Source organism: Perognathus longimembris, chromosome 28 (assembly GCF_023159225.1).
Source record: "Perognathus longimembris pacificus isolate PPM17 chromosome 28, ASM2315922v1, whole genome shotgun sequence".
Taxonomy (NCBI): domain Eukaryota; kingdom Metazoa; phylum Chordata; class Mammalia; order Rodentia; family Heteromyidae; genus Perognathus; species Perognathus longimembris.
The window spans coordinates 105102769-105129097 of record NC_063188.1 but is presented as its reverse complement, the minus strand read 5'-3'; the positions used below and the strand labels follow the sequence as shown (position 1 = coordinate 105129097).

General features: G+C 37.8%; 1 protein-coding gene across 1 annotated transcript; it reads right to left on the bottom strand.

The window, feature by feature from the left end:
• Positions 1-146: 146 nt before the first annotated feature.
• Positions 147-26302, bottom strand: Vegfd (vascular endothelial growth factor D). Its single transcript, XM_048335796.1, has 6 exons — positions 25321-26302; positions 17191-17401; positions 12422-12612; positions 8589-8737; positions 6971-7071; positions 147-1554 (listed from the first exon to the last, which is right to left on the bottom strand). The coding sequence occupies exons 1-6, from the start codon at positions 25408-25410 to the stop codon at positions 1331-1333; spliced, it is 966 nt and encodes a 321-aa protein (XP_048191753.1). The 5' UTR covers positions 25411-26302; the 3' UTR covers positions 147-1330.
• Positions 26303-26329: the final 27 nt, after the last annotated feature.

Below are 26329 nucleotides of genomic sequence, written 5' to 3'. Positions count from 1 at the left end.
CAAGCCCCAGGACTGCCCCCCCCACCAAAAAAGAACAAAAATTAAAATAACAACATTAAAAAAGAAATGAGAATTATTTATGAAACTGTGTAATAAATTGTGTGTTTATTTGTATAGATCAGATAAAACAAAATGCCATGGTTTGAATATTGATATTTATTTCCTTTAAATACACTTAAATATAAGACATCAGACAGTAGTTTACTGAAATTCAAAAGCTACAAGCTCAACAGAGGTTAGAAGTCATTGTTGATCATACAAAAAGTGTCTGCATAAGCAAAAATCAGATTAATTCATAAGAGTTGCACTTAGCAGCAGACTCAGAGACTGCACTGTTCCCTATCCGTTCTGAATAGTCAATCCTATGGCATGTGTCATTCAATGACAAGCAAACATTTCTTAGCATCAAAAACTATGGGTTCTACAGGTGCCTTCCTCTCCACTCCTTGCTATGCAAAGACATCTTCAGCTACAGGTCATCTGTCAATAAACCAGGGAATACTCAGCTGGTGTTGAATGTGCGGTTGGTTTGATTCACTGTGATACAATATAAAATGGATTCCCACCCGCCCCCCAAACACCTGAAGGGGAAAAACAATGACAGCAACTTGGCCAAGCCTCCTACTGTTTAAAAATGACAGGTATAGGGAATTTGGAACAAAGGTGAGTCAAGGATTCTGTTGTCTGTGGAACCCCTGGGAAGCCCTTTTGTCCTTTGGAAAGTGACAATGCTTTGTACAGGCTGGTTTTCCATTTGCACATGTTCTAGTGTGAAAAGGGCACCAGTCCTAACAGCTGTCCCAAAAGAAAGTGAAGATGAGAATTTAGCATCAAGAACTGAATTCAAAGGAATAACCCTGTTCTGCTTTGCTTGTGTTTTCAAAGGTCATTTAAAATGTCAATATCAAATCTTAAGCAGTTATTCCATATAGATTTAAAACACTGATTAAAGCCCAAACAGTAACATCCGAGTGAAACATGAAAAAAAATCTTGCTTATGTAAATCTAGTGGCATCCCCTTCATCAAAGAAAAAGAAACTGAGTCTGCTGATATCTCTTTCTCTCCCCTCCCCTCAATAGTTGTTTAAATTTCATCAATTTCCTTGTTGGTTAAGAACTATCAACTCATACTAGCAAGCAGGATTTTCTTCACTTCTCAATTAGTCATAACTCTACACACTTTTGTTTATTCCTTAGCTATGAAACTTGTGTTTTTCTCTCGGAAAGGGATGTGGACACTGAGGGAAAAAAATAGCTTCAGAAGAGATCCTTATCAAATCAACATGGCATCGCCATTAACTTCATTTATCATTATCATTGATAAATGAAGTTAAGGCAAAAGTGAAAAAGCCATTGACCTGCAGGTATCTGGATGGAAAATCTTGTGCTTCTGGCAGCAACTCTCGAGACTTTCTTTGCATTCCAAGCAACTGCAGTTTTCTGGGTGCTGGATAAGATCTCTGGGACATGGTGTTTTACACACACACTCACAACGCTCCTCATCCAACTTCATGTATGGCCCACAGAGAGCCGGATCTTGGGGATGAGAGTAGTCTAAACAGAAACAGAACAATATTGGTCCAAGAGCTGTAGCTTGGGTCATATGAATATCCATACTTTGTAGATTCTACATTATCCTCATATAACTTGGATTCACCCAATTTCCTTTCCTGTAGGATTTTGCCTTTAATTTAGTCACAAGATTAAAGAGATTCATCTCTGATTTTCCAGCGCAAACACAAACTTCATGTTTTTGTTTTTAATTTGTGAGAAAGATACCATTTGCTGAATGTCTCTAAGGTATTTTAGAGATAATTACGTAGGTGACAACTAAGCATTTGTAATAACAGATATGGTGTCTGTGAGTTATGCGTGAACTGCTACCAGTTTTTTAGGAGATTAAAAGGAGAGCAGAATGGAAATATTTGCGTTGCAGCAATACACTTCAGAACTCCCAGAATGATAATAGCAATGGTAGAGCACATCTACAACTCAGATGAATACAATGATACGAAAGACAAAACAGAGGCAATGAACTGTGATTCCATAGTTATTTACTGAAAGATACATTCTGCTGAAGATGCTTTGGGATGTTTTTGACATGTTTAGCCCATGGATCTTTCTAGAAAATGTACCAAACAATTGGATAATTGGTATTTTGTGTCCAATCCTAATTAGTGAATTGAAATCCATTGCAAAAATAAAAAAAAGAAAAGATAGAAACTCTGGAAGAATATGAGCCTAGTCCCTTGGCATTTTTTGACATTTTGATGGGAAAAGGTATGGGTTTCTTCCCCTAGATATGCTTCTTTCCCAGTTTGCCTCCTTTAGGGACCGGAACCATCATTCTGGATGCAAGAAATTGTTAAGTTTGAACACACTAGTCAGTCCTGAAACCCTGAGCTTGCTCTTTCATTTGGTTTTTGAGGGATTTTTTTTTGTTTTTGTTTTGCTTTTGGTCTGTAGTTGGGCTTGAACTCTGGGCCTGGGAACTGTCCCTGAACTCTTTTGCTCAAGGCTAGTGTTCTACCACTTTGAGCCACAGTGCCACTTCTGGTTTTTGAGTGGCTAATTGGAGATAAGAATCTCATGGGGACTTTTCTACCCAGGTTGGCTTCAGCCAGGTTCCCCAGTTCTCAGCCTCCTGAGTAACTAGGATTACAGGTGTGAGCCACCAGTGCCTGGCTTCTTTCAGTCTTTTAAAGGTGCTTTATTAGCACATATTAGTTATACAAGGGGCATTCATGGCAATATTACCACAAATATGTACATGTACGATGTATCTCAATCAAACTCAGCTCCTTCATCTCTCTCCTTTACCAGATCCTTCTTAAAATAATCCCAACAGGTTGAACTGTTTGTTTTTCACACATGTACATAAAGGAGTTCAACCTTATTCACCTTCCTGAACCCTCGCCATTGGAACTCCTGCCTCTGGCTGGTACCCTCCCTCCCCCCACCCCCCACAGCTTACTTTTACCATCACCACTGCAATTGCCAAGCTTTTGTTCAGTACCTTGTGTTTCTCACGAAGATGGCCTCTCACACATCTCACCACAAGTTTTAGCCCTCAAATCTACTCAAACTCAAACCTACTTATATTACTCCACTGCTCCCAATGTCATGAAAGTTCCCTCTCATGATAAAAGTGAATTTTCTCACCATAACAACTGCTAAGTCTCTCTCTCTCTTTCTGTCTTTCCTTTCCCTTCTTTCTCTTCTTTGTTCCCACTCTCCCTCTCTCTCTTCTTCTTCTTCCTCACCCTCTCCTCTTCCTCTCATTTTTGACTCAAATGGTAATCTCCCATCATGCAATCTCATAGTTTTCACTGCTCTTTAATTGGTGAGTGTTTTAGAAACTATATGGAATAGACATCCTGGAAACTCCATTCTGATTATGTGAAGAGGAAAAAGGTGAGCGGTGTATACCATAAGGCAGTGAAGTAGCTGTCTTTGGGGCAAACCAAGATTGTTTTGTTAAAAGATAAAGAAATGCTTAACAATTCATATGGACCACTAGGTGTCAGGAGAGATCCACTCAGAGCATTTCATACAGGACTACCTCCACTGGGTGGCTGAGCAAAACACAATCCCCAAAGTGTTGAACTTCAGCAAACTGTAGCTGAGAGGCAGCCCTTATCTCTCTTACAGGCGAAGGGAAGACTGAGCTCAGACATACTGGCTGTGTGTTATCAATGTGTTCTGTCTTCAACCTTGTTCCATGTATAATCTTAACAATAAGTGGATGACATTTTTTGGAATACATTCTTGAAATTATGACTCTCTTGAGAAAGGAAAGAATGTCCTAAATACTCTACACTACAAAAATAGAGACTTCTTCAATTGTTTCTTTTCGTTTTACTTGTTTATTTTAACAGCTTTGAATAATGACCTGACTGTAACAATAGAAAAAGAAATTGGACTCGTATTTCACCAATTCAAATGCGCTCATTGGGGGGAAGAAAAGTCACTGTGGAAAAAGCAATGACTTAACAGCCACATTTGTGGGAAAGATGTTTAGTGAACAGAAAGCTCAGTATATGTCATCAATGTGGTAGGACTACTGGAGAAATGAATGTGAACTTGGGCATACTAGGAAATTACAGGCGGTGAAAATTAGAAGGGACTGCGATCTAGATTATTTGTATATCTCATTTCCAGAATAACCATAACTTTCCCAAAGGTCCCCTGCTTCCTTTCTGGCCTGGATCAGCTCATCTTCTTCCATACTGTGCTAGTTTGATTTTGTTAAGGGTCTAAGGTGGTTCTCTCTCTCTCTCTCTCTCTCTCTCTCTCTCTCTCTCTCTCTCTCTCTCTCTCTCTCTCTCTCTCTCTCTCGCTAAGTTCTCTCATCTCCATCTCTAAGTACTCCTATTCTCCTGGTCAGACCATTTCTCGCCTTAGCCACTAGTCAGTCTTTCCACCATGATATAGATGGGTATGGAATGAGTTCCTACCCAGTAACTCCCTCCTCAGCTAATGTTAAGTCCCTTGTTAAGGAAGTCCCCACTAGTTTGTAGGCCCAGCACCTTCCCGTGGTTATTCAAAATGCACCCCAAGAGAGGGCCCAGCTTGCACTCCCCATAGAATGGGCTGATAGCAACTGCATCAGGCTGTACTGCCTCTCTTCTCACCCTTTAATGCATTGCCCTTACACGAAATTCTTCTGTCTCAGAACCTGTGTGCCCTGGAAACATCAACTAGAACAGAATTTAAACTCTATGGCTATTGCTTCCCACAGTAACTTTCTTTTTATTTTTTGGCCAGTCCTGGGACTTGGACTCAGAGCCTGAGCACTGTCCTTGGCTTCTTTTTTCTCAAAGCTAGCACTCTACCACTTGAGCATAGAGTTACCACTGGCTTTTTCTATACATGTGGTGCTGAGGAATCAAACCCAAGGCTTCACGTATGTGAGGCAAGCATTTTACCACTCGGCCATATTCCCAGCGCCGCCCACCCCCAATAACTTTCTAATCCTATTTTAAAATGAATCACATGTGGAAGGATTTAGAATCAGTCTTACAAGGCCCTACAGGATGAGAACTGAACCAATGAATTGATGTTCAGGAGCTGGACTGTCCACTGAGATAACTCTGGGCCTTATGTGGATATTGAGCATGAAATGGACAATATGAATTGAGATGTGCTAAAATATAAAGTACAAATTAGACTCAAAAGGCTTAGCACAAGGAAAGTAGGGTATCTTATTAATATATTTTGTATTGGTTGCACGTTGAAATGACACTCTTTTCTAATGGAATAAATAAAATATGTTAAAATTAATTTCATCTTATGCTATAAAATATAAGTTCTATACACGTGACTCATTATATTCCATTGGAAAATGGTTCTGGAGAGAGGAAGATTTAAGTTTAATATAGCAGCCCTCCCTGCTGCCTTGATTTTGATTTTAATTCTGGTAGAAGGTATCTGAATACTCAGAGAGAAGGGAGTAGAAGATTGCCCATGTCTACTTAGGTAGTTGTTTTGTTTTGTTTTTTTGTTTTTTGCCAGTCCTGGGCCTTGAACTCAGGGTCTGAGCACTGTCCCTGGCTTCTTTTTGCTCAAGGCTGGCACTCTGCCGCTTGAGCCACAGCGCCACTTCTGACCACTTTCTGTATATGTGGTGCTGGGGAATTGAACCCAGGGCTTCATGTATACAAGCCAAGCTCTCTGGCTACTAGGCCATATCCTCAGCCCTAGGTAGTTGAAATATATGAACTTTAGGTTTATCTCAAACCCTGGACTGGGATTTCATGAAAACACTTAACACGGAAGCTGAGAGAACAATAGAAATTAGGCTATTATTTACAGTTTCTAAAATAGATTTCTTAATATTGAATCACTATTGCTCTTGTTTGTTGATTACAGCTTAAAACAAGCAAGATTAAAATCACACGATTCTTGGAATTGTTTTCAGTGGAACTATGTCAGACTCCTGGGAAATAAATTTGAAAATGCCTTCCTTTTCCCTAAGAATCACATAATTGTAGATTATGAGCAAGGAGGCTAGCCTGGTTTTGTCCCAATCCATCTTGAGCCAATCATTATTTTTGTTTTTATTTTACTCCAGTTCCAGAAAAGATTTCCCGTATTTCTCATTTAGTTTTTCAAGTTATTGGCATGTTTTGACATGATGTATTTCAAAGAAACTGAGTCCAAAATTACTTTATGTTCCTGTGAGACTTTTATACAAATGAGTTAGTAAACTGTGGTTGAATAGTGTTTAGTTCTGAGGTAGTTTTCATTAAAGTTTAAAGCTGTTTTTGAATGCAATGCTTTGGGACATTCTTAATTACTTTTGATTTTTCTTTGAGATTTTAAAGCAGATTCATGCCATTGGTAGGCTTATATATCACAGCAAAGGGCTCTAGAATCTGGCTGCTCCTACTACTGTTAGCTCTGTACCTTGAGGAAATTATTGTACATCTCAACTGTAATTGTAAAAATTGTTGGGAAGACTAAATATGTATAAAAAATTACAGCAGCCTGGCGCCAGTGGCTCACACCTGTAGTCCTAGCTACTCATGAGGCTGAAATCAGAGGATCGTCTTTCAAAGTCAGGCCTGGCAGAAAAGTCCCCAATGAGACTCTTACCTCCAATAAACTACTCAAAAAAGCTGGAAGTGGTGCTGTGGCTCAAGTGGTATAGTGCTAAGCTTGAGTACAAAGAGGCTAGACAGTGCCCAGGCCCTGAGTTCAAGCCCCAGGACTGGCAAAATTAATAAAATAGATTATAACATAGTTTGGCCAAGATAAGTACTCAATAACATTAATTGGTAGCATTATTGCTATTATTACTATTATATGTACTATACTATATACTATACTACTATAGTATATAGTATATATGAGTATATATATGCTATTTATATTATACGATATACTATGTATATAAATATATTATATATACTGTATTACTATTATATATATATACTATATATAGTAATTTCATTACTGCTATCATTACCTTCTGTTCCAGCAAGTGGATTCTCCTCCTGTAAAACACATTTACATTTGGTGCTATCCCATAGCATATCAACAGGACAGAGTTTCTTGGAATGGGGGCATCTAGGAAAAGAAACCAAAGGACCAGATTTAAAATAGTCTTCCAGACTAATCATAACCATAAATAAATCTCCAAGTGTATCAGCAGTCACATTTCTGATGTGTTTATTTTTCATTTCAGTCACACAGGAGGAACAAACATTTTTTATCTACTGTGTTGAATAACATGGTGACTGCAGTTAATAAATGCATTGTGTATTTCCAAATTGCTAAGAGCACATTCAAATGCTCTCACCACAAGATATGATAGTTATGAGAGTTTAACTCGTATGTGTAAACTGTATCTTATTAGATAGCAATTCTGTAATTATAAATATTCCACTGGGTGACTTTCAGAAACCAGACTGTAATTTAGAAAACTAGAAAAGATAGTTGTTAAAACTAGGCAAATTATAGCTGTTAACAGTTTATTTACCCAATATAAATAATGTTCTAAAATTGTTTCTGAGATTGTTTTCTTTAGAACGGAAATAAGAATGCTAGCTAGGGCAGGAGGAAGATCTCAAGGACAGATATATGTTCCTTTCCCATACACTTAATCTTTGCTTGAGGAAAACACAAGTATTTTCTTGGCTCAATGTTAACTAGCATATAATCACAAGCTGTGTTTCACCTGCCACATAATACTTTGATTACAAATCCAAGTTGTCTAACTTAGCTATTTTAATCTTTCTATGCAGTCTTTCCAATTTGCCCTTAATGGTTCCCCTATATTAAATCTTTTTCCCTCAAATCAATGATCCTTACCCTTGTTTTCAGAGCACATCAGACTGTGATACTTTGTCTTATATATCAAGAATCACAAAACTTAGTCTCAATAAAAATTTTAAAGTCAATTAACTCATTTTTCAAACCCTACCCCGTACTGGTGCTTGAGCTCAGAGCCTTGCATTCTCCAGTTAGGGCTGGTGCTCTACTACTTGAGCCACGCTTCCACTCTGGCTTTTAGCTGGTTATAGAGCTAAGAGCCTCTTGAACTTTTCTTCTCTGGCTGGCTTTGAACATGTGTCTTCAGATCTTAGCCCCTGAGTAGCTAGGATTGTAGGCCTGAACCACCAGTGCATGTTAGTTTATATTGATTTAAAATAGAACATTGAGATACTTGTATACTAATAGTTATGCCATTTTCAATGATTCCAGGAATCCTTTTTTTAAAAATATAATTCATTTTACCCTGAAATGAATTTATTTAATGGTTGCTCTAGAATGAGGGGACACATGCCAAATTTGATGCTGGTACAGTTTTACAACTGCACTTGATTATGCATGTTAAGAACAGAGAACTTACAGGAACCAAAGTGTCTACAGTTGGTGAATTATAACCACCAAGCTTTTGGGTTTTCTTATATATTAAACACCTAATAAAAATCTACTTACCAAACTGTTACTAACAGGAGATCTGACATTGAAGCTAAAAAATGAATGAGTAAAAAAATTATGACTATAATTAATGAGGTCTTTTCCACACACAGCTTTGGAAAAGGCAAGAACAAGAATAATCTAGTACATGAAATGCTTACCGATCTTCTTCTGGAGCGTGGATGGATCGTCTGATAATTGAGTATGGATGGGGAGGGGCCGTTGGCAAGCACTTACAACCTGTATGGTTAGCAACTTTCACAGGCACTAATTCAGGTACTGATGTCAAAGGCACTGATACCTCAAAGAGCTATAATAGAGAAAGATAACCATAATCGTATTTTACTTTATTCTTTTCTAAAAATGTTCCACAGTCTGCATTTTTGCCTTTCTTATTTATGGTAGTGACCTTAGCAATGTTGTCCAATAAGAATGAAACTTTTAGTGATGAAGGATGATGGAATGAGGAGCTAGGAATCAGTTTATTCAACTTTATGAAGTATCTCATGCTTTTTCTGTTTTCTTTTTTCCTCTTTTCTTTCTTTCTTTTTTTTTTTTTTGCTGTTGTTGTTGGTGGTGGAGGTGGTGGTGGGTCTGGGTGCTGTCCCTGACCTCTCTTGCTCAAAGCTAGTGCTCTACCACTTTGAGACACATCTCCATTTCTGGCTTTTGAGTGGTCAATGGGAGATAAGAGTCTCACAGGGAATTTCTTACCTGGGGTGGCTTTGAACCATGATCCTCAGATCTCAGTCTCCTGAGTAGCTAGGATTATAGGCATGAGACATTGGCGCCCAGCTCATGATTTTTCAAATGTCATAAACTTTTCGTTTTATATCTATGTGAAATGACATTGGCCTCTGCTCTTACTTTAAATATGAGTAAAAATTGTAGGAACTAAATAAACTATGGAGGTTTTGTGAGAACTTGATGGATTTGATTATTATACAAACCATTTACTTATCCCTTCCATTATAATTTCCCATCTCTTGACTTTGAATACAGCCATGTCACTAGTTTGGGCCAGCAGAATATTAGTAGACATGACATAAGTATGAACTGGAACTTGTATGCTTTGTAAAACTTATTTTTCTCTTGCTTATCTATAACCATAAGAAGAATATAATCTAAGAGGATTGCTGGTCCAATGAATGAGAGACACAGGGAAAAGATCCAGACTCACACTACACCCTTAAGCCAAGCACAGCCATGCCTCTTAAACTAACTGAATCTCATATACTTGAATGACACTGATTTGTTGTTCTTTGAAGCCACAGTTTTACAGTGTTTTATTTTTTTTCACAGCATTGAGTAGCTGACCTAAGATCAGCTCCAAATGAAAACTTATGTCATTCTGTGTTCCTATATCCTCAGCCTGTTACAACAGGCACTTTATGACTACTGCGTGTGCATAGGTGTGTGTGTGGGGGTGTACTAGTACTAGACTTGAACTCAGGGCTTTGAGCTCTCATTTGTCCTTTTGCTCAAAGCTGGCACTGTACCACTTTGAGCTATGCATCTCCACTTCCAGCTTTTTGCTAGTTAATGGAAGTCTTTTCAGCTTCAACTAGCCTCAAACAATGATCCTCAGACCTTAGCCTCCTGAATACAGGTGTGAGCCTTCCATGCCTGACCACACTTTATTAATCATTTATTTACCCCCATTAAAATAGTATATGGTGAGATTTTTCAAAAAATTATCATTTCATTCCCCACATGAAGAAAGAGATAAACAAAGAGATTATGTATTTATCTAGTGTTGTATGATGTGCAGAGGATTTTGAACTTGATTTTAATGACTTGTCCTTTCAATCCCCATCCCACATAATGTTTACTATATAGAGTATTCATTTATTCATTCTTTGAATAAGTAGTTCACCACGTGATCCATAACTTGGAGATGAGTGTTTTGAAATTCTCTATTAAAATGTTCACATATGCATATTTGGGGGAAAAATCTGCTCTACATTTATACTTGAGCACAATCTTTAATACGAACCAGTTGTTGAGTACTGCAGTCAAAACAAAGTACTCAACTATCTATTAAGTGGAAACAATACATTAAGATTGTGTTTATTCTGACCTTTCACCATGTAATGGAACTTCCATGAGAATAAGTAAGAGTAATTTTAGTGTTTGCTTTGCCTAAACTTCATCTTGCACAATTCTTCAGCTTTCTCCAGAGAGTAACACAATCATCAAGTTAACCATCTTACATTATGCAGGCTTTGTTTTACTAACAGTTGATGCTTGGTCATATTTATGTTATTTATTTCTGATTGTCAAATATTAGAGGCCAGAGTCTTCACAAGATCCAAAATTATCTAAAAGGTATTCGCAAAAGAAAACACGAGCTGGCTGCTGGTGCCTCATGCCCCAAATCCTTGCTACTCAGTAGGCTGACCTCTGAAAATCACCAATTCAGTCAACCAGCCGGGGCAGAAAAGTTTGTGAGAATCTATCTCCAATTAATTATCAAAAGGGCTGGAATGGAGGCATGGCTCAAGTGGCAGAGCACCAGCCCTGAACAAAAGAGCTGAGTGAGATCACAAGGATCCTTGGTACAAGGCCCACCCAACCTCTCCCCCAAAAAGAAAAGGAATATAAACCCCGAAGTTAAAAGATTTTTTTTCTTTTCTGATCGTGGGCCTTGAACTCTGGACCTGGAAGCTGTCCCTAAGCTTCTTTTGCTAGAGCCTAGCACTCTACCATTTGAGCTACAGCACAATTTTTGCCTTTTTAAATTTTGATTACTTGGAGATTGGAAAGTCTCACAGACTTTCCTGCCTGGGCTGGTTTTAAACCACAGTCCTCAGATCTCAGCCTCCTGAGTAGCAGGATTACAGGAATGAGCCACCAGTGCCCCAGCTTAAAATAAACTTTTGATAAGGAGAACAAAATTAAGAATAAGTGAACCTATTAACCAAACAAACTGACATTAAGAAAATTGGCTACCATGGATGAAGTTGGCGTATATATAATTTCTTGTAGTACTTCTTCTCATGATCATGAGGAGAATTTATCAGAGGCAAGTGACACAATATTGTCAAGCAATGAATTTGCAATAGAGGACCAAGAGGAATGTAGTTTGAGTTCCAGTTTGTATGTAGTTTGAGGTGTTTTTTTAAATAACATTTTCCTAAATTTGTTCCTCCTGTTCTATACTTAAGACTTTAATAAACTTTACACGAATATGGTAGCTATAGAAAAGAAATCATATATACTAGGCAAAGGAGATTTTTTTTAATGGAAAGAGGAGAATATTTATTTCATGGATGCTACAGAACTTTTTCAAAGGTCTTTTGTGCTGGAGATTCTCTCTGCCTCTTCAGATACCATCTTGTCTCCTTCCTTCCCCACTAGGCTCTGTGCCCAGGTCACTAACCTCCATGGTTGGAATAAATGGTGCCTCTCTTCTCTCCCAGGACCTGTTCCCATTCCGTGCCAGGCTAAGGGCTGGTGGTGGCAGCAGCCAGTCCAGCAGCCCTGGGCTCCACTGTCACTCGGGACTCTTCAGTTTAAGGATAAGAACCACTCTCCCTCTGTGATAGTCCTAGGCAATTTACCCTTCCTTCTCTCTTCTTCCATCCCAAACACTCCCAGACATTTCAGGTGGATGACACAGAAGCTAACAGATGCACATTACAGTATGACTGTTTTCATTTCTTTGATCAACCTGTTCTAGTCACTTCTGTATGTTTTCTAATTCTTGACATTATTAGCATTAGAGGGATAGTGGCTGGTAAGAGTTTAGACTCTGGAGTGCTATACAGCAGGTTAGGATCCCAGCTTAGTCATTGGCTACCTGTCTACCTTTGTGTAAGTAAATTATTTCTCTGAGCTTCTGGTTTCTCATCTGTTAAGGAGGATCAAATCCTCTTTTAGCTTGTTTAGTTTTTAGGAATTCAATAAGATTATGCATGTAAAGCATTTAGCACAGTGGTTGGCAACAAAGCCAGTGGTAGCTGCCAAAACCATCATGGCGATGTCCTCATACCTGTTTGGAAACATAGGAGGTGCTCGTGTTCATACACATGAGGCTCTCTTCATTGCAGCAGCCACCACACCGGAACACAATTACACATGGGGGCTTGAAGAACCTGTTTGTACTCTTCCCCAGCTCACTGGCAACTTCCACACATGTCTCTCTAGGGCTGCACTGTGTTCTTTGCCATTCTTCATCTATAACTGCAGAAAAGAAGCTCATTGGGACAATAGACAAAATGGTCCTGCTACACCAGCATGTGCCAACGTGCTGAATATAGAGAGATGTGGTCACATTTTTGCTGTGTGTTCCTTTTGCTAGATGGCTATTCTTATCAGTCCTCTAAGAAAAGTTTGCAAAAAAAAAAAAAAAAAAAAGGAAAAGAAAAAAATAAACTCCAATTGGTTGCCAGTGGCTCAAACCTGTAATTCTAGCTACTCGGGAAGTTGAGATCTGATGATCGCAGTTCAAAGCCAGCCAGGGTAGGAAAAGTGTATAAGACTCTTATCTCTGACTAATCACCAGAAAACCAGAAGTGGAGCTGTGGCTCAATGTGATAGAGTGCTAGCCTTGAGCAGAAGAGCTCAGGGACAGCGCCCAGGCCCTGATTTCAAGCCCTACTACTAACAAAAAAAATTAAATCCCAAATCTGTGTTCTGTTCTATATATACCATATGGTCATAGAAGGTTTTTCCCTTCCTTGGGAAAGATCACCATGTTCTGTATATAATAGCCATGTTAGCTCCATGTGAAGAAGCTAATAAATAAGTCAATGGAATTATTTTATATATAACATGTAAATAGTATTGTTCAAGCAAATTTTAAGAGACATAACTGGATAGCATTTTTTTCTACTTAGAGTCAGGGGTGAATACATTTTAGTACCATCAAGAAATATGTTTCTGATGGCTGTTAAAGAACTTACTGTGGGATTTAAACATGGCACGCACAGGAATGGACACTGAAGTGGAATCAATCTTTCCTCATAGCAGTGTTTTCGCATTTGGAAGTGTCCAATACTTCCAAATATTTCTATATAAAACAATGAAATAAGCCCACTCATTTTAATGGCAAGAATAATGTTCTGGCTATGCATAGCTAACTTGATGGCCACTGGAAAAAGGGAAATGACTCCTAGGAAATAAAAAGAAAATGTCATACTATACTTAATTGTAAACTAAAAAAGGGCTTGATTTTTCTCACAGTTTATTTATTAATTTAGAGATTGACACTTTGATTCTTTTTTTTTTTTTTTTGGCCAGTCCTGGGCCTTGGACTCAGGGCCTGAGCACTGTCCCTGGCTTCTTCCCGCTCAAGGCTAGCACTCTGCCACTTGAGCCACAGCGCCGCTTCTGGCCATTTTCTGTATATGTGGTGCTGGGGAATCGATCCTAGGGCCTCGTGTATCCGGGGCAGGCACTCCTGCCACTAGGATATATCCCCAGCCCGACACTTTGATTCTTGATGCTGTATAGCTTCATCATGGCTATTCTGCTGGAAAGATTTCCTTTTTTTTTAATAGAGATAACAAAGATTTTCTTTCAGCTTGTCATGGATGGAACTGCAGACGTTATCATATGTTAGGAGTATGGTTAAAAAAAGTCTCTTACAGTAGACAGCTTCAAATCTGATCCTCAGTCTTCAGTGAAGCATGCTCTTTATAGTTCCACACCTCTCTGTGCAGATAGAACTTAGTGATTGATTTTGGATGAAGAGAATACAAAAGAGATGGGATTCTGTTACCCTCCTCTTTCTCTCCACCCCTCTCTCTTCTTTCTGGAGATCATAGGCTTTCTTGACATAAGCAGCCATGTTGGATTGAAATAATGAGGCCTTGATCCAACAGTCAATGAGCAACAGGAACCTTCTTTCCAAGATCCTGTGAGAAGCTGAGTCCTCAAACAACCACTGAAACAACTTAGAAACACAAACTACCCTCATTAATTGTTGAGATTTCCATAGCCTAGGCTCACCTCTTGATTTTAGCTTCCAGTGAGACACTGAAGCTGGGAAAAGTAGTATCTGTATTTCACAGTCACAGACACTGGATTTATAAAATGTTTGCTTATGTTAGTCCATTTTAGGGTAAAGTGGTATGATGCAATAAATAAACATCTCACCATTTTTTTAATCTTTAAAAATCTGAATTGGTCTCTCCTGGATTATTTTACATACCCACATATGAACACATATTTTAATAGAAGAAATAGATAGGATTTCTGGTTGAAGTATATTGATATGATATTGCTGTCTGAGATCTGACTGACCCTAGTCTCTAAATAATTCTCTAAAATACCTTGCCTATCTGATTTTTCCTTTTCTATTTCTTTACCCCAATTTTCTTCATATGTTGTTTCTTCAATTACTGAATATACAAAATAACACCATGTATATACTACCTAATTTATCTAAACATTTTTCATAATACTAATCTTCTATAATGAGAAAATTTTTAAAAATTCCCCATTATGCGTATTTATATAAAGAGTTTTTAGTGGCTAACAGAAGAGATAAATTGCTCAATTAAGCATTAATATAAGTACTATTTAATTTACTAATATTCATCATGAATCTTTGGGAAAAGAAGTAATCAGCTATAAAAATACTCCTTATTTAAAATTCTACTTAGAATTTGCTTGCTCATTTTTTCTTTTTAAAAACCAAGTATTGAAAGTTGGGGACATTTTCAATCAAAATGTCATGCAGTTATGAGCAAGGCCACTAAGTAAAAGCTTTATAACTCTATTTTTTTTATGATTGCCCGGGAATTACCTTGAAATCCACAAAGGAGAGTTTATAACAAATTATAGTTGCTGTAGCATAATGATTTGATTATTTACTGCTGTAGAGCCTGCAAATTCCATCATTTTTTGTGGTTTCCACCTTAGAAAATGTCAACTTCACTGACTTTTTTAAATTGCTTTTTCGGGGGGCAATAATAACCTTTGACCTCCAGGGCTTCCATTTGCTTGGCAGCACTTCACCACGGAGCCATGAATTCAGTTCTCTCATCCCTTACTCTGGGTTTTGTGATAACTCTTGTCTTCTCAAAGCATGTCCAGGCTCACCTCAGGCCTTCAGATAGATAATCTGGTTCAGGCCTTTGATCTCCTAATGAGATGTGATTTCCCTGTTTCATAAAATCTATGTAATTATTTGCCACAAAGCAATCATTGGATGTTCAACCCCTTGGCCATATTTTTTACCATCTCAACTCACACACACAGTACTACATGGGAACGCATGGTCTTCTTCACACGTGTGTCCACTCTACTGCTGAGGAAGTTGCCTTCATCTATACATAGCCTTCCCCCAGCCAAGTCCTGTGCAGCATCATATATTAATAGATGGAAAGGGAAAGACAAGTCTGGGTAGAAAGAAAAGAATACGTTTGATTTCGTCAATTTTAAATATTTAATAGATATACTCATGTAATAGGCAATCATGTTATTCAAATCTACAATGTTAGATCAATGGTGTCACAATAGCTTCTTGTGCTGTTCTTGACATGTCATCAAAAGTTAAGTGCCTATTCAAGGCCATACAAGTTTTTTCATTCATGAAGGCACAGTTGGCACATACGGTAGTTTTCTTGGTCTGCATCTCAGTCTGGAAATCATTGGAAGTAGAGCAAGGAGACATCAGAGGCCCCTCCAAGAAGGCAATAGGAAGTTCCTTTATATTTGTAGATTGCCTCTAGGTACTCGCCCCTCAAAGAACAAAATCCTTTGGTGGCCGAGCTGTCTATATAAAATAGGGTAGTATTACATGTAGCCCATGCCACTCCCTCATGGACTTTAAATCTTCTCCACATGACTAATAGAATATCATTGTTTAGAGAATGATGACAAGAAAAGAAGTCTGCATATGTTCAGTATGTATGCAATTGCTTTTCAAATATTTTCCATCCATCATTGGTCAAATCCCTGGGTGCAGAAGCCTGCAGATACGGAGTATCAACTGGATGTTATGTTTTAGTCCAGAGTCTATTTTGTGTTGAGAATTTTCTCCATTGAGTTCCTAGTAACACTGGTCCCCATTATGAAAACTCGGCTTCCACATTCTGCTTTTCACTTTTACGAAAAATCTCAAGATTTTGAAGAAGTAAAATAGCGATAGCTATTCTTGCTCTTTTTAAAATCTACATGTGCATGGTATTAGAATGCTCTTTGTTAATGAATATCTAGATTATAATTTTCCATTATGTAAACTTGATTTTTAAAATTTGTTTTGTTTCTTGTTGGTCGTGGGGTTTGAACTCAGGGCCTAGGTGCTGTCCCTGAGTTTTTTTTTTTTTTCTCAATGTTAGCTCTTCCACTTTGAGCCACAGTTCCACTCTGGGTTTTTAGGTGATTAATTGGAGATAAGAGATATGGACTTTCCTGCCTGGTTGGCTTTGAATTGTGATCCTCAGATCTCTGACTCCTATTTAGGGTTACAGGCATGAACCAGCTTGTTTTTTTGTTTTTGTTGTTGTTTTTAACTAAGGATGCTCTTTCTGGGTTTGTTTTGTTCTCACATCTCTTGAGTGGAATTTATTCCTATATTTTGAAATGTCCTTTTGTGCTGGTTGTAAATCTCAAAATCATGTTGAAGATATTTATTTGTGTAGTATGTATGTAAAAAATCAAGATTCTATCCTAATACCAAACCTATAAAATCAAAGATTCCCTTTGGTTCTCACTGTGACCTATGCCTGCCCAACTCAAACTTTTGGAGAAAGTCGGTGTGTCTATCACTATGTCCCAGAGGAAGAATTTGCTGCACACTCACACACCTACCTTTTAGTGTTTCAATGTCATAGTAAGATGATGCAAATCTGGTGGACCGATGGGATGCTGAGCGAGAGTCCATATTGCTAAAACTCTTAAGCTTCAGCCGGCATCGCCACAGCTTCCAGTCCTCAGAGTGGGTAACCTGAAGGAGTTCTTCCAAACTGGAAGCAGCCCTAATCTGCTGTTCAGATCGTTCTAACATTGACAGAGGTGATTGCTTAAAACAAAAACATCGGTTTAAGAGAAAATTACTTAATTCTTTCATAACCTTCATTGCTGATACTTAAAAATGTAAGCAGATCTGTAAAGAAATTAGACAGATTATTCAAATGTATGCCAATACCTAGGAAAAAAGATATCTCGTACATTGATATACAATTTGCCTACTTATGATGGAATCACAGATTTACTTCTTCTCTTGGGTTGTCAATACACTCATAAGAAATATTATGCTAGATTGAATGTGGACTTAAAAATGATATGTTCATCTCCTAATGCTTTGGAACTAGTGAGTGTTACCTTTCTTGGGGAAAAGATATGTGCAGATATAACAAAATTAAGGGTTTTGAGATGATGTATTATCCATGTGAACCCTAAATACAATAACCAGTGCCCTTATAAGAGAAGAGGAAAAGGAATAAATACAGAGGACAGGCCATGTGAAGACAGGCAGGGATTGTAGTGATGTGGCCATAAACCAGGAATTTTCTGGAGCCACCAGAAGCTGGGAGAAGTAAGAGATGGAGAAAGATTCTATGCATTTGACATCTTAATTTAGAATATCTTTTCCATTGTTTTTTTTTGGCCAGTCCTGGGCCTTGGACTCAGGGCCTGAGCACTGTCCCTGGCTTCTTCCCGCTCAAGGCTAGCACTCTGCCACTTGAGCCACAGCGCCGCTTCTGGCCGTTTTCTGTATATGTGGTGCTGGGGAATCGAATCTAGGGCCTCGTGTATCCGAGGCAGGCACTCTTGCCACTAGGCTATATCCCCAGCCCCTTTTCCATTGTTTTTTAAGTCATCGTATTTGTGCTTACTTGTTACAGTAACCACAGGAAAGTAATACAGATTTTTATTATATTAATCTTTTGACCAATGAAAAATTGTTTTCATATCTACTATTTATTTGAGAATCTAGTCCATAAAGGCCTGGAGACTACCATCAGAAAAAGAAGAAAAAGCAATTGAAAAATTGAATCTCCTAACATCTAACCTTTTGTGTCAGTTTTTAATTTGAAAGCATGTTTTGAATTTTAAAACATGATTTTCTCTTATGAAATGCACTCCTAGCCCTCATTTTGAAAATTTACTTTCTTAGACCTGTGGTTTCTTTTTAAATTTTTCTGTGATATATGAAGAAAGGTAAATTATGGGGAGGAGGATGGGGAGACACTTGGGGAACACTAATAGGGTTTTTGGAATTGGCACTGAATTTCTGTGGCTTGTCACAGCTTCTTTATTTAAGAACTCTAAGGATGAAACAGAAACATTGCTACTGAGCAACTCTGAAATTCAATTATTTCACATTAGGCTCATCTGCCAATAGTCTCTCTTCATCTTCTAGTTGGACAACAAAACAGCTTCATATCCAATTTAATCTTCAAAATGAATGTTTTTTTTTAAACTAAAATACTGTGACTATACTGCTTCCACAGGAAAGTGATCAAATCAACCCAATAGCTCTTTAAAGATTACATTGTACTGTGTATGAAAAGACTTTTATTTATTGTGGTGAAATTTCACCTAATAGAATCCATAAATACAGGCCAATGTATGACCTCATAGTTCTTACAGGTTTCAATTCTATCTCAAAAATATTTTTAAATTATCCAATCATGGAAACTCAGGAGAAAAATATCACTTCTCCAGACTGAATTGAAGTCATTACATGATTCATGATTTGCTTTGTCATGCAAAATTGCAGTGTTTACCCAAGTATTCAAAATTATTTAAGCATACTTTTTCCTCATAATTTAAAATCTAATTTGGAATAACTTAGAAATGATACCCAGTTATTTCACAATTATAAATGGAAATGGTAACACTTCAACAAAATAAAAACCTAACAACTAATTCATCTGGGACATTCATTTACAGAGTCAAGAACGGCTATTTATTGTTTCCAATAGACTTCCAGCACTGATTGATTTTTATACAATTAACATTATATTACTTACATGGACAATACAAAAATAAGCATGAACAAGTATGAATATAGACACTAACATTCCTAAATCATTGATTTCAGTGGTTTTGACAGCTAAGCTTTTGCCAAATCACTTGCTCGTAATTCTTCTCTACTATGTGATTGAGTGCTAATCAAAGTTAAAATAACCAAAAGACAGTTAGCAAGAGGAAATAAAAGAGATAGTCAGATCTGTTTTTCATTATAGCAGCAGCCTATTTTTGTAATCAATGCAAGACCATTAGCAATTTCACTCCTAAAGAGCAACTCATTTTCTGGTTTCTTTGCTACCACAAGTCAGTTTCTAAAATATGAGGCTTAAAGTCTTTGCAATTCCACTTTATTACTGTGTAAATGTACACTGTACAGAGATGAAACTTAGAAGGCAAGGCAATAGCCATACTTCTGGTTGGATGGCTACACTCTGTACAGTTTAGAACAGAGGCTCTCAACCTTGGCTTCACTTTGAATCTACCTAGAAAGAAGCTTCCAAAAATACTGACCCTTGATTCTCATCTTCACAGTCTCATTTCAAGTTGTGGGCTGCAGCTTTGTTGTCAGGAGATTTTGTTGTTGTTTTTTAACTTCCTTAGTAGAAGCTAGGTGAAGGATGATAGCAAGTCTCTAAAATCTGTGCCAACTATCTATTTAAAATTATGCCAACAGGAAAGGTTTGTTTTTTAAAAAACGAAATGTCTCCCAAGTAACTTAAAATGAGAACTCCTAAGTTAGGACATGGCAAAAACTGATTTTTAATTCCAAAGACCAGGTTGGAGCCTGAGCTCTGTACAAGTCTACTAATCTTCAGTAGGAAACAGATGACTAATGCACAATAAGAAACAGTGCTACTCTTTAAATTCCCTTGAGTTATACATTTTGGGTTTAAAATATTTGTATGATTTTTGAGGAGTACATAATGGGGTTTGGATTGTGGGGCTGCTGCTTGCTAAGCAGGTAATATATCATTTCGGGTAATGCTGCAGTTCCTTTCTATATTGGCTATTTCAAAGATAGAGTTGCACTTTATTTATGCCTAGGAGAGCCTGGATTGTGATTCTCTTGCTTGTACTTCTGTTTGTCACTGGGATGACAGGTGTATACCTACTGCTCCCAGACATTGACTGAGATAGTCTGGAGAATTCTTATACCCAAGCTGGCCTTGAACCATGATGCCCCAATCTCCACCTCCCAATGTACTAGAATATATAGGCTTGAGCCAGTGTGTCCAGTCTTTGCACCAGTATCTTCCTGTAATGAATTTTTAAGCCTTTTTTTCATCTCATGCCAGCTGCTTGTGACTTTTTCAAGATTGAATGGCGAAGATACATTTGTTAGCTAAGCAGCTTGATGAGATTGGTTGCTTTAGGAAATCATCCTAAATGAAAGACAAAATCACCCTTCAAATTCCTCCAAATGTCCAACAGAACATTCCTCAAAGTTTGAGATCTGAGGATCACAGTTCAAAGCCGGCCTGGGCAGGAAAGTCCATGAGACTGTTATCTTCAATTAACCAGCAAAAAGCTTGAAGTAGAGTTGTGGCTCAAGTGCTAGCCTTGAGCACAAAAGATCAGGAACAGCACTCAGGCCCTTAGTTCAAGTTCCAGGACCACACACACACACACACACACACACACACACACACACACACACACACACACACACGATTTCCACTCATATACTTGGCACATATGAGTGCATTCTACAAATTTTTACTGAGCTGAATCGAGAGTTTTCCTTTTTTCCAGGGAGAAGAAGCCACCTGAACACCAGAAATAACCTGTTTTCCTTCAACACACTTTATCTCAGTGATTGGTCATGGCTGTTCCTTATCTTCTTGAGGTTGTATTTTAAGCATGAGAGCGAAGTCTAGGCTCTTCAGTTCCTTAAAGGAGACGTGATGGAAATCCATGAACTTTGTCTCCTCTGGCTCTGCCCAGGCTGTCTCAATATAATTCATGCCCCAATGCTGCTGTAAGACTGGACATATTTTCATCATTTTAGAGATAAAGTATGCTCAGAAACATTAAAGAGGGACTACACTTTGATGTGATCATTATTAATATGGTTTACCATCATGTCCAGGTTTCTATCTTCTGAGTAAAAGAAAAGTTTGCACTTTCTAGTCTTTTGTGACTAGATAAGGTAGGGGGTGGTCTAGTGACATTGATTAGAAATTATGTGTCTTATTTCCTGCTGCATCTTTCTAGTTCAGTACATAGGAGGAGTTGGCAAGTAATTAAAACCTATATATCATTCATATGCTATGTCTGGATATCCATAACTTGAAATCACATGGAGTAGGGTTCATTACAGTCACAAAATAACTCTTCTATCCATTAGTAGTATTCACCAGAAACTTAGATTTTAATGCTCTATCTTAAATACTGCTGATGCTTTTACTCATTTTTCCTATAACAACACTCAGCTACCATTAAAGATGCTCCACCTTTAAAAAAAAAAAACCTGTACGGAAAAATTTTGATTGAATTACCAAATACTGGACAGTTCTAATGAGAGAAAAAGGCTATTCTTTGTAAAAATTAGTATCTCAAACAGCCAAGCCTTTCATGATGGGGGGACTGATGATAAGGGCTCTCCTTGGTTTATAATGTCCTACTCTGCTGGGAAGGACTTTAAGACTCAGAAACTAGTAAAATAGAAAAATACTCTCACAAAAATAAAAGCAATCTGCAATATATATATATATATATATATATATATATATATAATCTCTGCCTCATTTCATTTCATCTCAACCCTCATCCCCAGTTACAATAAATTCTCAAACTCTGTTCATATCATGTGCTATGACAATTCAGACCTGAAAACTGCTCAGAAACTATTATGCTGTCATTTTTAACCTTATTTCTTTAGCGTCTTTATCTAGTGTGCTAATAAATATGCTTGAGAGCTTCAGATTCTCTTACTTCAGATTGTTCATAAAATCATCCATGGATATAAATACCCTATTCTCATTCTAGAAATTTTCTTAGTAATGGGTCTATACTGAAAGATTGTCCATAGGTCTAAATCAGGATTTCTAAATTAAAATTATTCTATAAAGGAAATAGTATTCTCAAGATAGAAAATTGAGGGATTCTATTCTATCCTCGGTACCATAATATTTTATAGTAGTATAAATGTTTCATTCACCAGTGATTAGTTATAACTAAGTAGGGTAGAAGAGATATCTGCCAACGCATAGAATTCAATACATTTAACTCTAAGGTTATAAATGACAGTATCAGTGGAAAAATTCCTTATGTCTATGCCTGATAGAAAAGTGGATAAGAGCTCATTGGGTCATTTGAGTAGGAATGATGGCAATAGCATTTTTGTATATGACTTTGTTAGTTCAAATAGGATAGAGAAAAGGAGTGTGCCATGAGCAGGCTACGCAATGCATTGTTGCAAGGCTGGGAATGTGGCTTAGTGGTAGAGTGCTTGCACGCATGAAGCCCTGAGTTCCATTCCTCAGTACCACAGAAACAGCAAATGCTAGAAGTGGTGCTGTGGCTCAGGCGGTTAGCCCTGGGCAAAAGAAATTCAGGGACAGTGCTCAGGCCCTGAGTTCAAGCCCCAGGACTAGCGGAAAGGAAAAAAAAAAGGACAAAAAGAAATGCATTGCTGCCAGGTGCCAGTGTCTGGCACTGGTGGCTCACGCCTGAAATCCTGGCTCCTCTGGAGGCTGAGATATCAGGATCGCAGCTTGAAGCCAGGTGGGAAAGTCTGTGAGAGTTTATTTTTCTTTGCCGGTCCTGGGACTTGAACTCAGGGCCTGGGCTCTGTCACTGAGCCTCTCTATGCTAAAAGCTAATACTCTTATCACTTGAGCTATAGCGTCACTTCTGGCTTTTTCTGAGTAGTTTATTGGCGATAGGAATCTCATGGACTTTCTTGCCTGGGCTGGCTTTGAACCACGATCCCCAGATCTCAGCCTCCTGAGTAGCTAGGATTATAGGTGTGAGCCACCGGTGCCTGGCTCTGTGAGAATTTGACCTCTGATTAACCAGCAAAAAGACAGAAGTGGAGCTCTGACCTGTGGTAGCCTTGAGCAAAAAGTTAAGAAGCAGTGTCTATGCCCTGAGTTCAAGCCCTGGTACTGGCGTACACACACACGCACACACACACACACACACACACACACACACACACACACACTGTGTTTCTTCGATTTTTCTCTGTTAAAGGAATACTAGAACCATATGATACACATCATTATCTCTCATCACCCAGTCACATCTACTTCTATTTAGCTATAAGCAATCCTTTCCTACATATCAGAAACAATTTAGTTTAGCAAGGAATTGGTTGGCTATAAGCTCATTATAGGGTGCTTCACTTTCTAAAAAGCAATTCTGACATTTAAGAGAAAAAAATTGCCAGTTGTATTTGAAAGCATGCACAGCCATATCTCCATGCATGAAAGTACATTCATGTCACATGGAAATGCAGTTGCGTTTCTCCACTGCCCTGTTAAATAAATGTGTAAAGCATTTCAAACTTGGCTATTCCCAAGACAGCTTGAGAGTCATGGAGTCTGCGCTCTTTAAAAGAGCTGAACAACTTTCAAAAATTATGTATCTCCAATAATGTGTTCTCTCTTGTACTACCAAATAAACATATGGTTTTCAAGTAAATTGGAAACATTTTAAAACTCTCTGAGCCCAGCACAAACAAGCTGGGCATTCTGCAAAGTTGTACCTGCTTTACACAAGCCAGAAGGTTTACTCCCGTTACATATGCTTAGAATAGGATTCCTTTCCACATTCAGTCTTGGAACAGAGTTTCTCATGTGTATTTCGATTTAGAAAAGATAGTAAGGTGAAGGCTACCAAACAAAGTAACTATTCCATGCCAAAGCCTTTTAGATATTTTTCACAGAGAATTTCAATACAGATTTGTTGTATATCTGTTTATGGACCGCATGCATGTCTTCACTTTACATATCAAAAAGTTCACCACTCCCACCAGGAACTAATTCTTCCCTGTTGAGGGCAACATGATCCCTGATGAAAATGCATGTTGCAAAACAACAGCTACAAAAAGACTCGTGACATTTTATTGCCTGTTCATTCCTAAACCAGTAATGATATAGCATCGCTCTTGTCAAAATAATTATATTTGAAACACTATGAAAAACAAAATGTTTTAAAATGTATCATCTTTTGAAATGCTTAAAATTGGGTAAAATACCATTCCCACATTAGTAACACCCCATTTAATTTTTTTGCATGCCTCTCAATTTGTTAGCTTTCCTTGATGTTTGCTCTTAGAACCAAAGATCTGATTGTAGATTTATTATTGAATTTCATACACATTTCAAAAAGCCAAAAGCCAAAACAACCTCTGAGAAAACATTTTTCTAGATTATGGCAATCCTTGATTGGCAAAGAAAACTGATAGAAAACATTAAAATCTTCAATTTACTAAAGAAATAGACCAACTTTTGCTGCTCACGAACTACCTGAAAATAAATGGCCCATAAAATTATTTGTGTCATAAAAAAAGTCAGAAGGGGTGACATTGATCAAGATACCTTGTACTCAAATTGTTATCTCAAAGTGAAACCCCTTTGTACAACTACTTATAGATTTAAAAAATAAAATCAGTGCTTCATTAGGAAACCATGTGTCATTAGCATATACAACTGAAAGCTTTCCATCTGAAGAGATTTCAGAATGCTCACATTATACTACAACCCACCCAAGAATCCAAGAAGCAATCACCAAGAAATTCCAACATCTTAAAATACTCATGGCAAGAAACGTATTAGTCCTAGGAAACAGAGCAGTCAGCTACAAATGCAATATATATCCTGTTCATTGCTAATGGTGCTCTATCCACTACTAACAGTGCTCTTCATTTTCATACTGCTTCCAAAATAGTGAGGGCAAAGAAAGAAAATCTTGTACAGAAGCCAGTTTACCACATTATAAACTAAGCTCACCTACCTTCACTGGTTCATGTTGATTACTGAAGCCTTGTACCAGGTGCACATAAGACATCATGAAAATATTCACCACTGCCCATTTTCTGTACATTTTGAACACTTCAATATCCACTGAGCACTAAGCCGTTGAAATGAGTCAGCCACGGAAAAATGTTTCAAAAGGCATTCTCCAGAAGGAAAGTTTAATCAAAACTTCACATAAAAATTAGTTGTGATCAAAATCCAATGAAATGACTTCAATTAGACAAGGTACTTTTTTTGGTACAATCTTAGGTGGGGAGAGAGAGACAAAAAAAATACTCTCATGCTCCAAAATAATCAAGAGGTGGATATGTCTTCCATTTGAAGTTAGAAAGGGCTCTACATTCAATTCAGGCCCAGCAAATTAAAAAAAAATCTCCCTTTTATGTCCAGGTTCTAGCTGCTTTATAAAGAAGTGGTACGGCCTCCAATGCTAGCAGTTACAGAAGGTTGGAACCCAACTCTAGATTAAAACTTTTTTTTTTGCTAACAACCTTCATGGAAGCTTGCAGAAGCATGTGTCTTAAGTCTGACACAGATTTTGGCAGGAAATGCAGGGAAGTTTTGGCTGCAATCCTGCTATATCTCCACCAATAGCAGAGCGGTTTTCAAAACGGACTCCAAAGCTCAGGGCTGCTGTTATTTTAAAGCAGATAACCTGTAACATGAAACCCCAGCATGCTCACTGTCTTGATGGCTGTATTGCAATGGGAGCACTTGGGAAGGGACCTCAAATGCTCATAGATCTGCTACTAGCAACAAAGGAAGCAATTAAATATGCTTCATAAAAACTCACAAATGCACAAACATAACAAAGGCATATGTACACACATACAAAAGGCAAACATACCAAAAATGATTGCCTTTTTTTTTCAAATAACAGAGGCGTAATAACATCAGTCACAACAAAAAACACTAAGTTTGAAAGACACAATGATAGTTTATTTGCATGTGCCAGGAAATACCCTACATATATTGCTATAAAAATC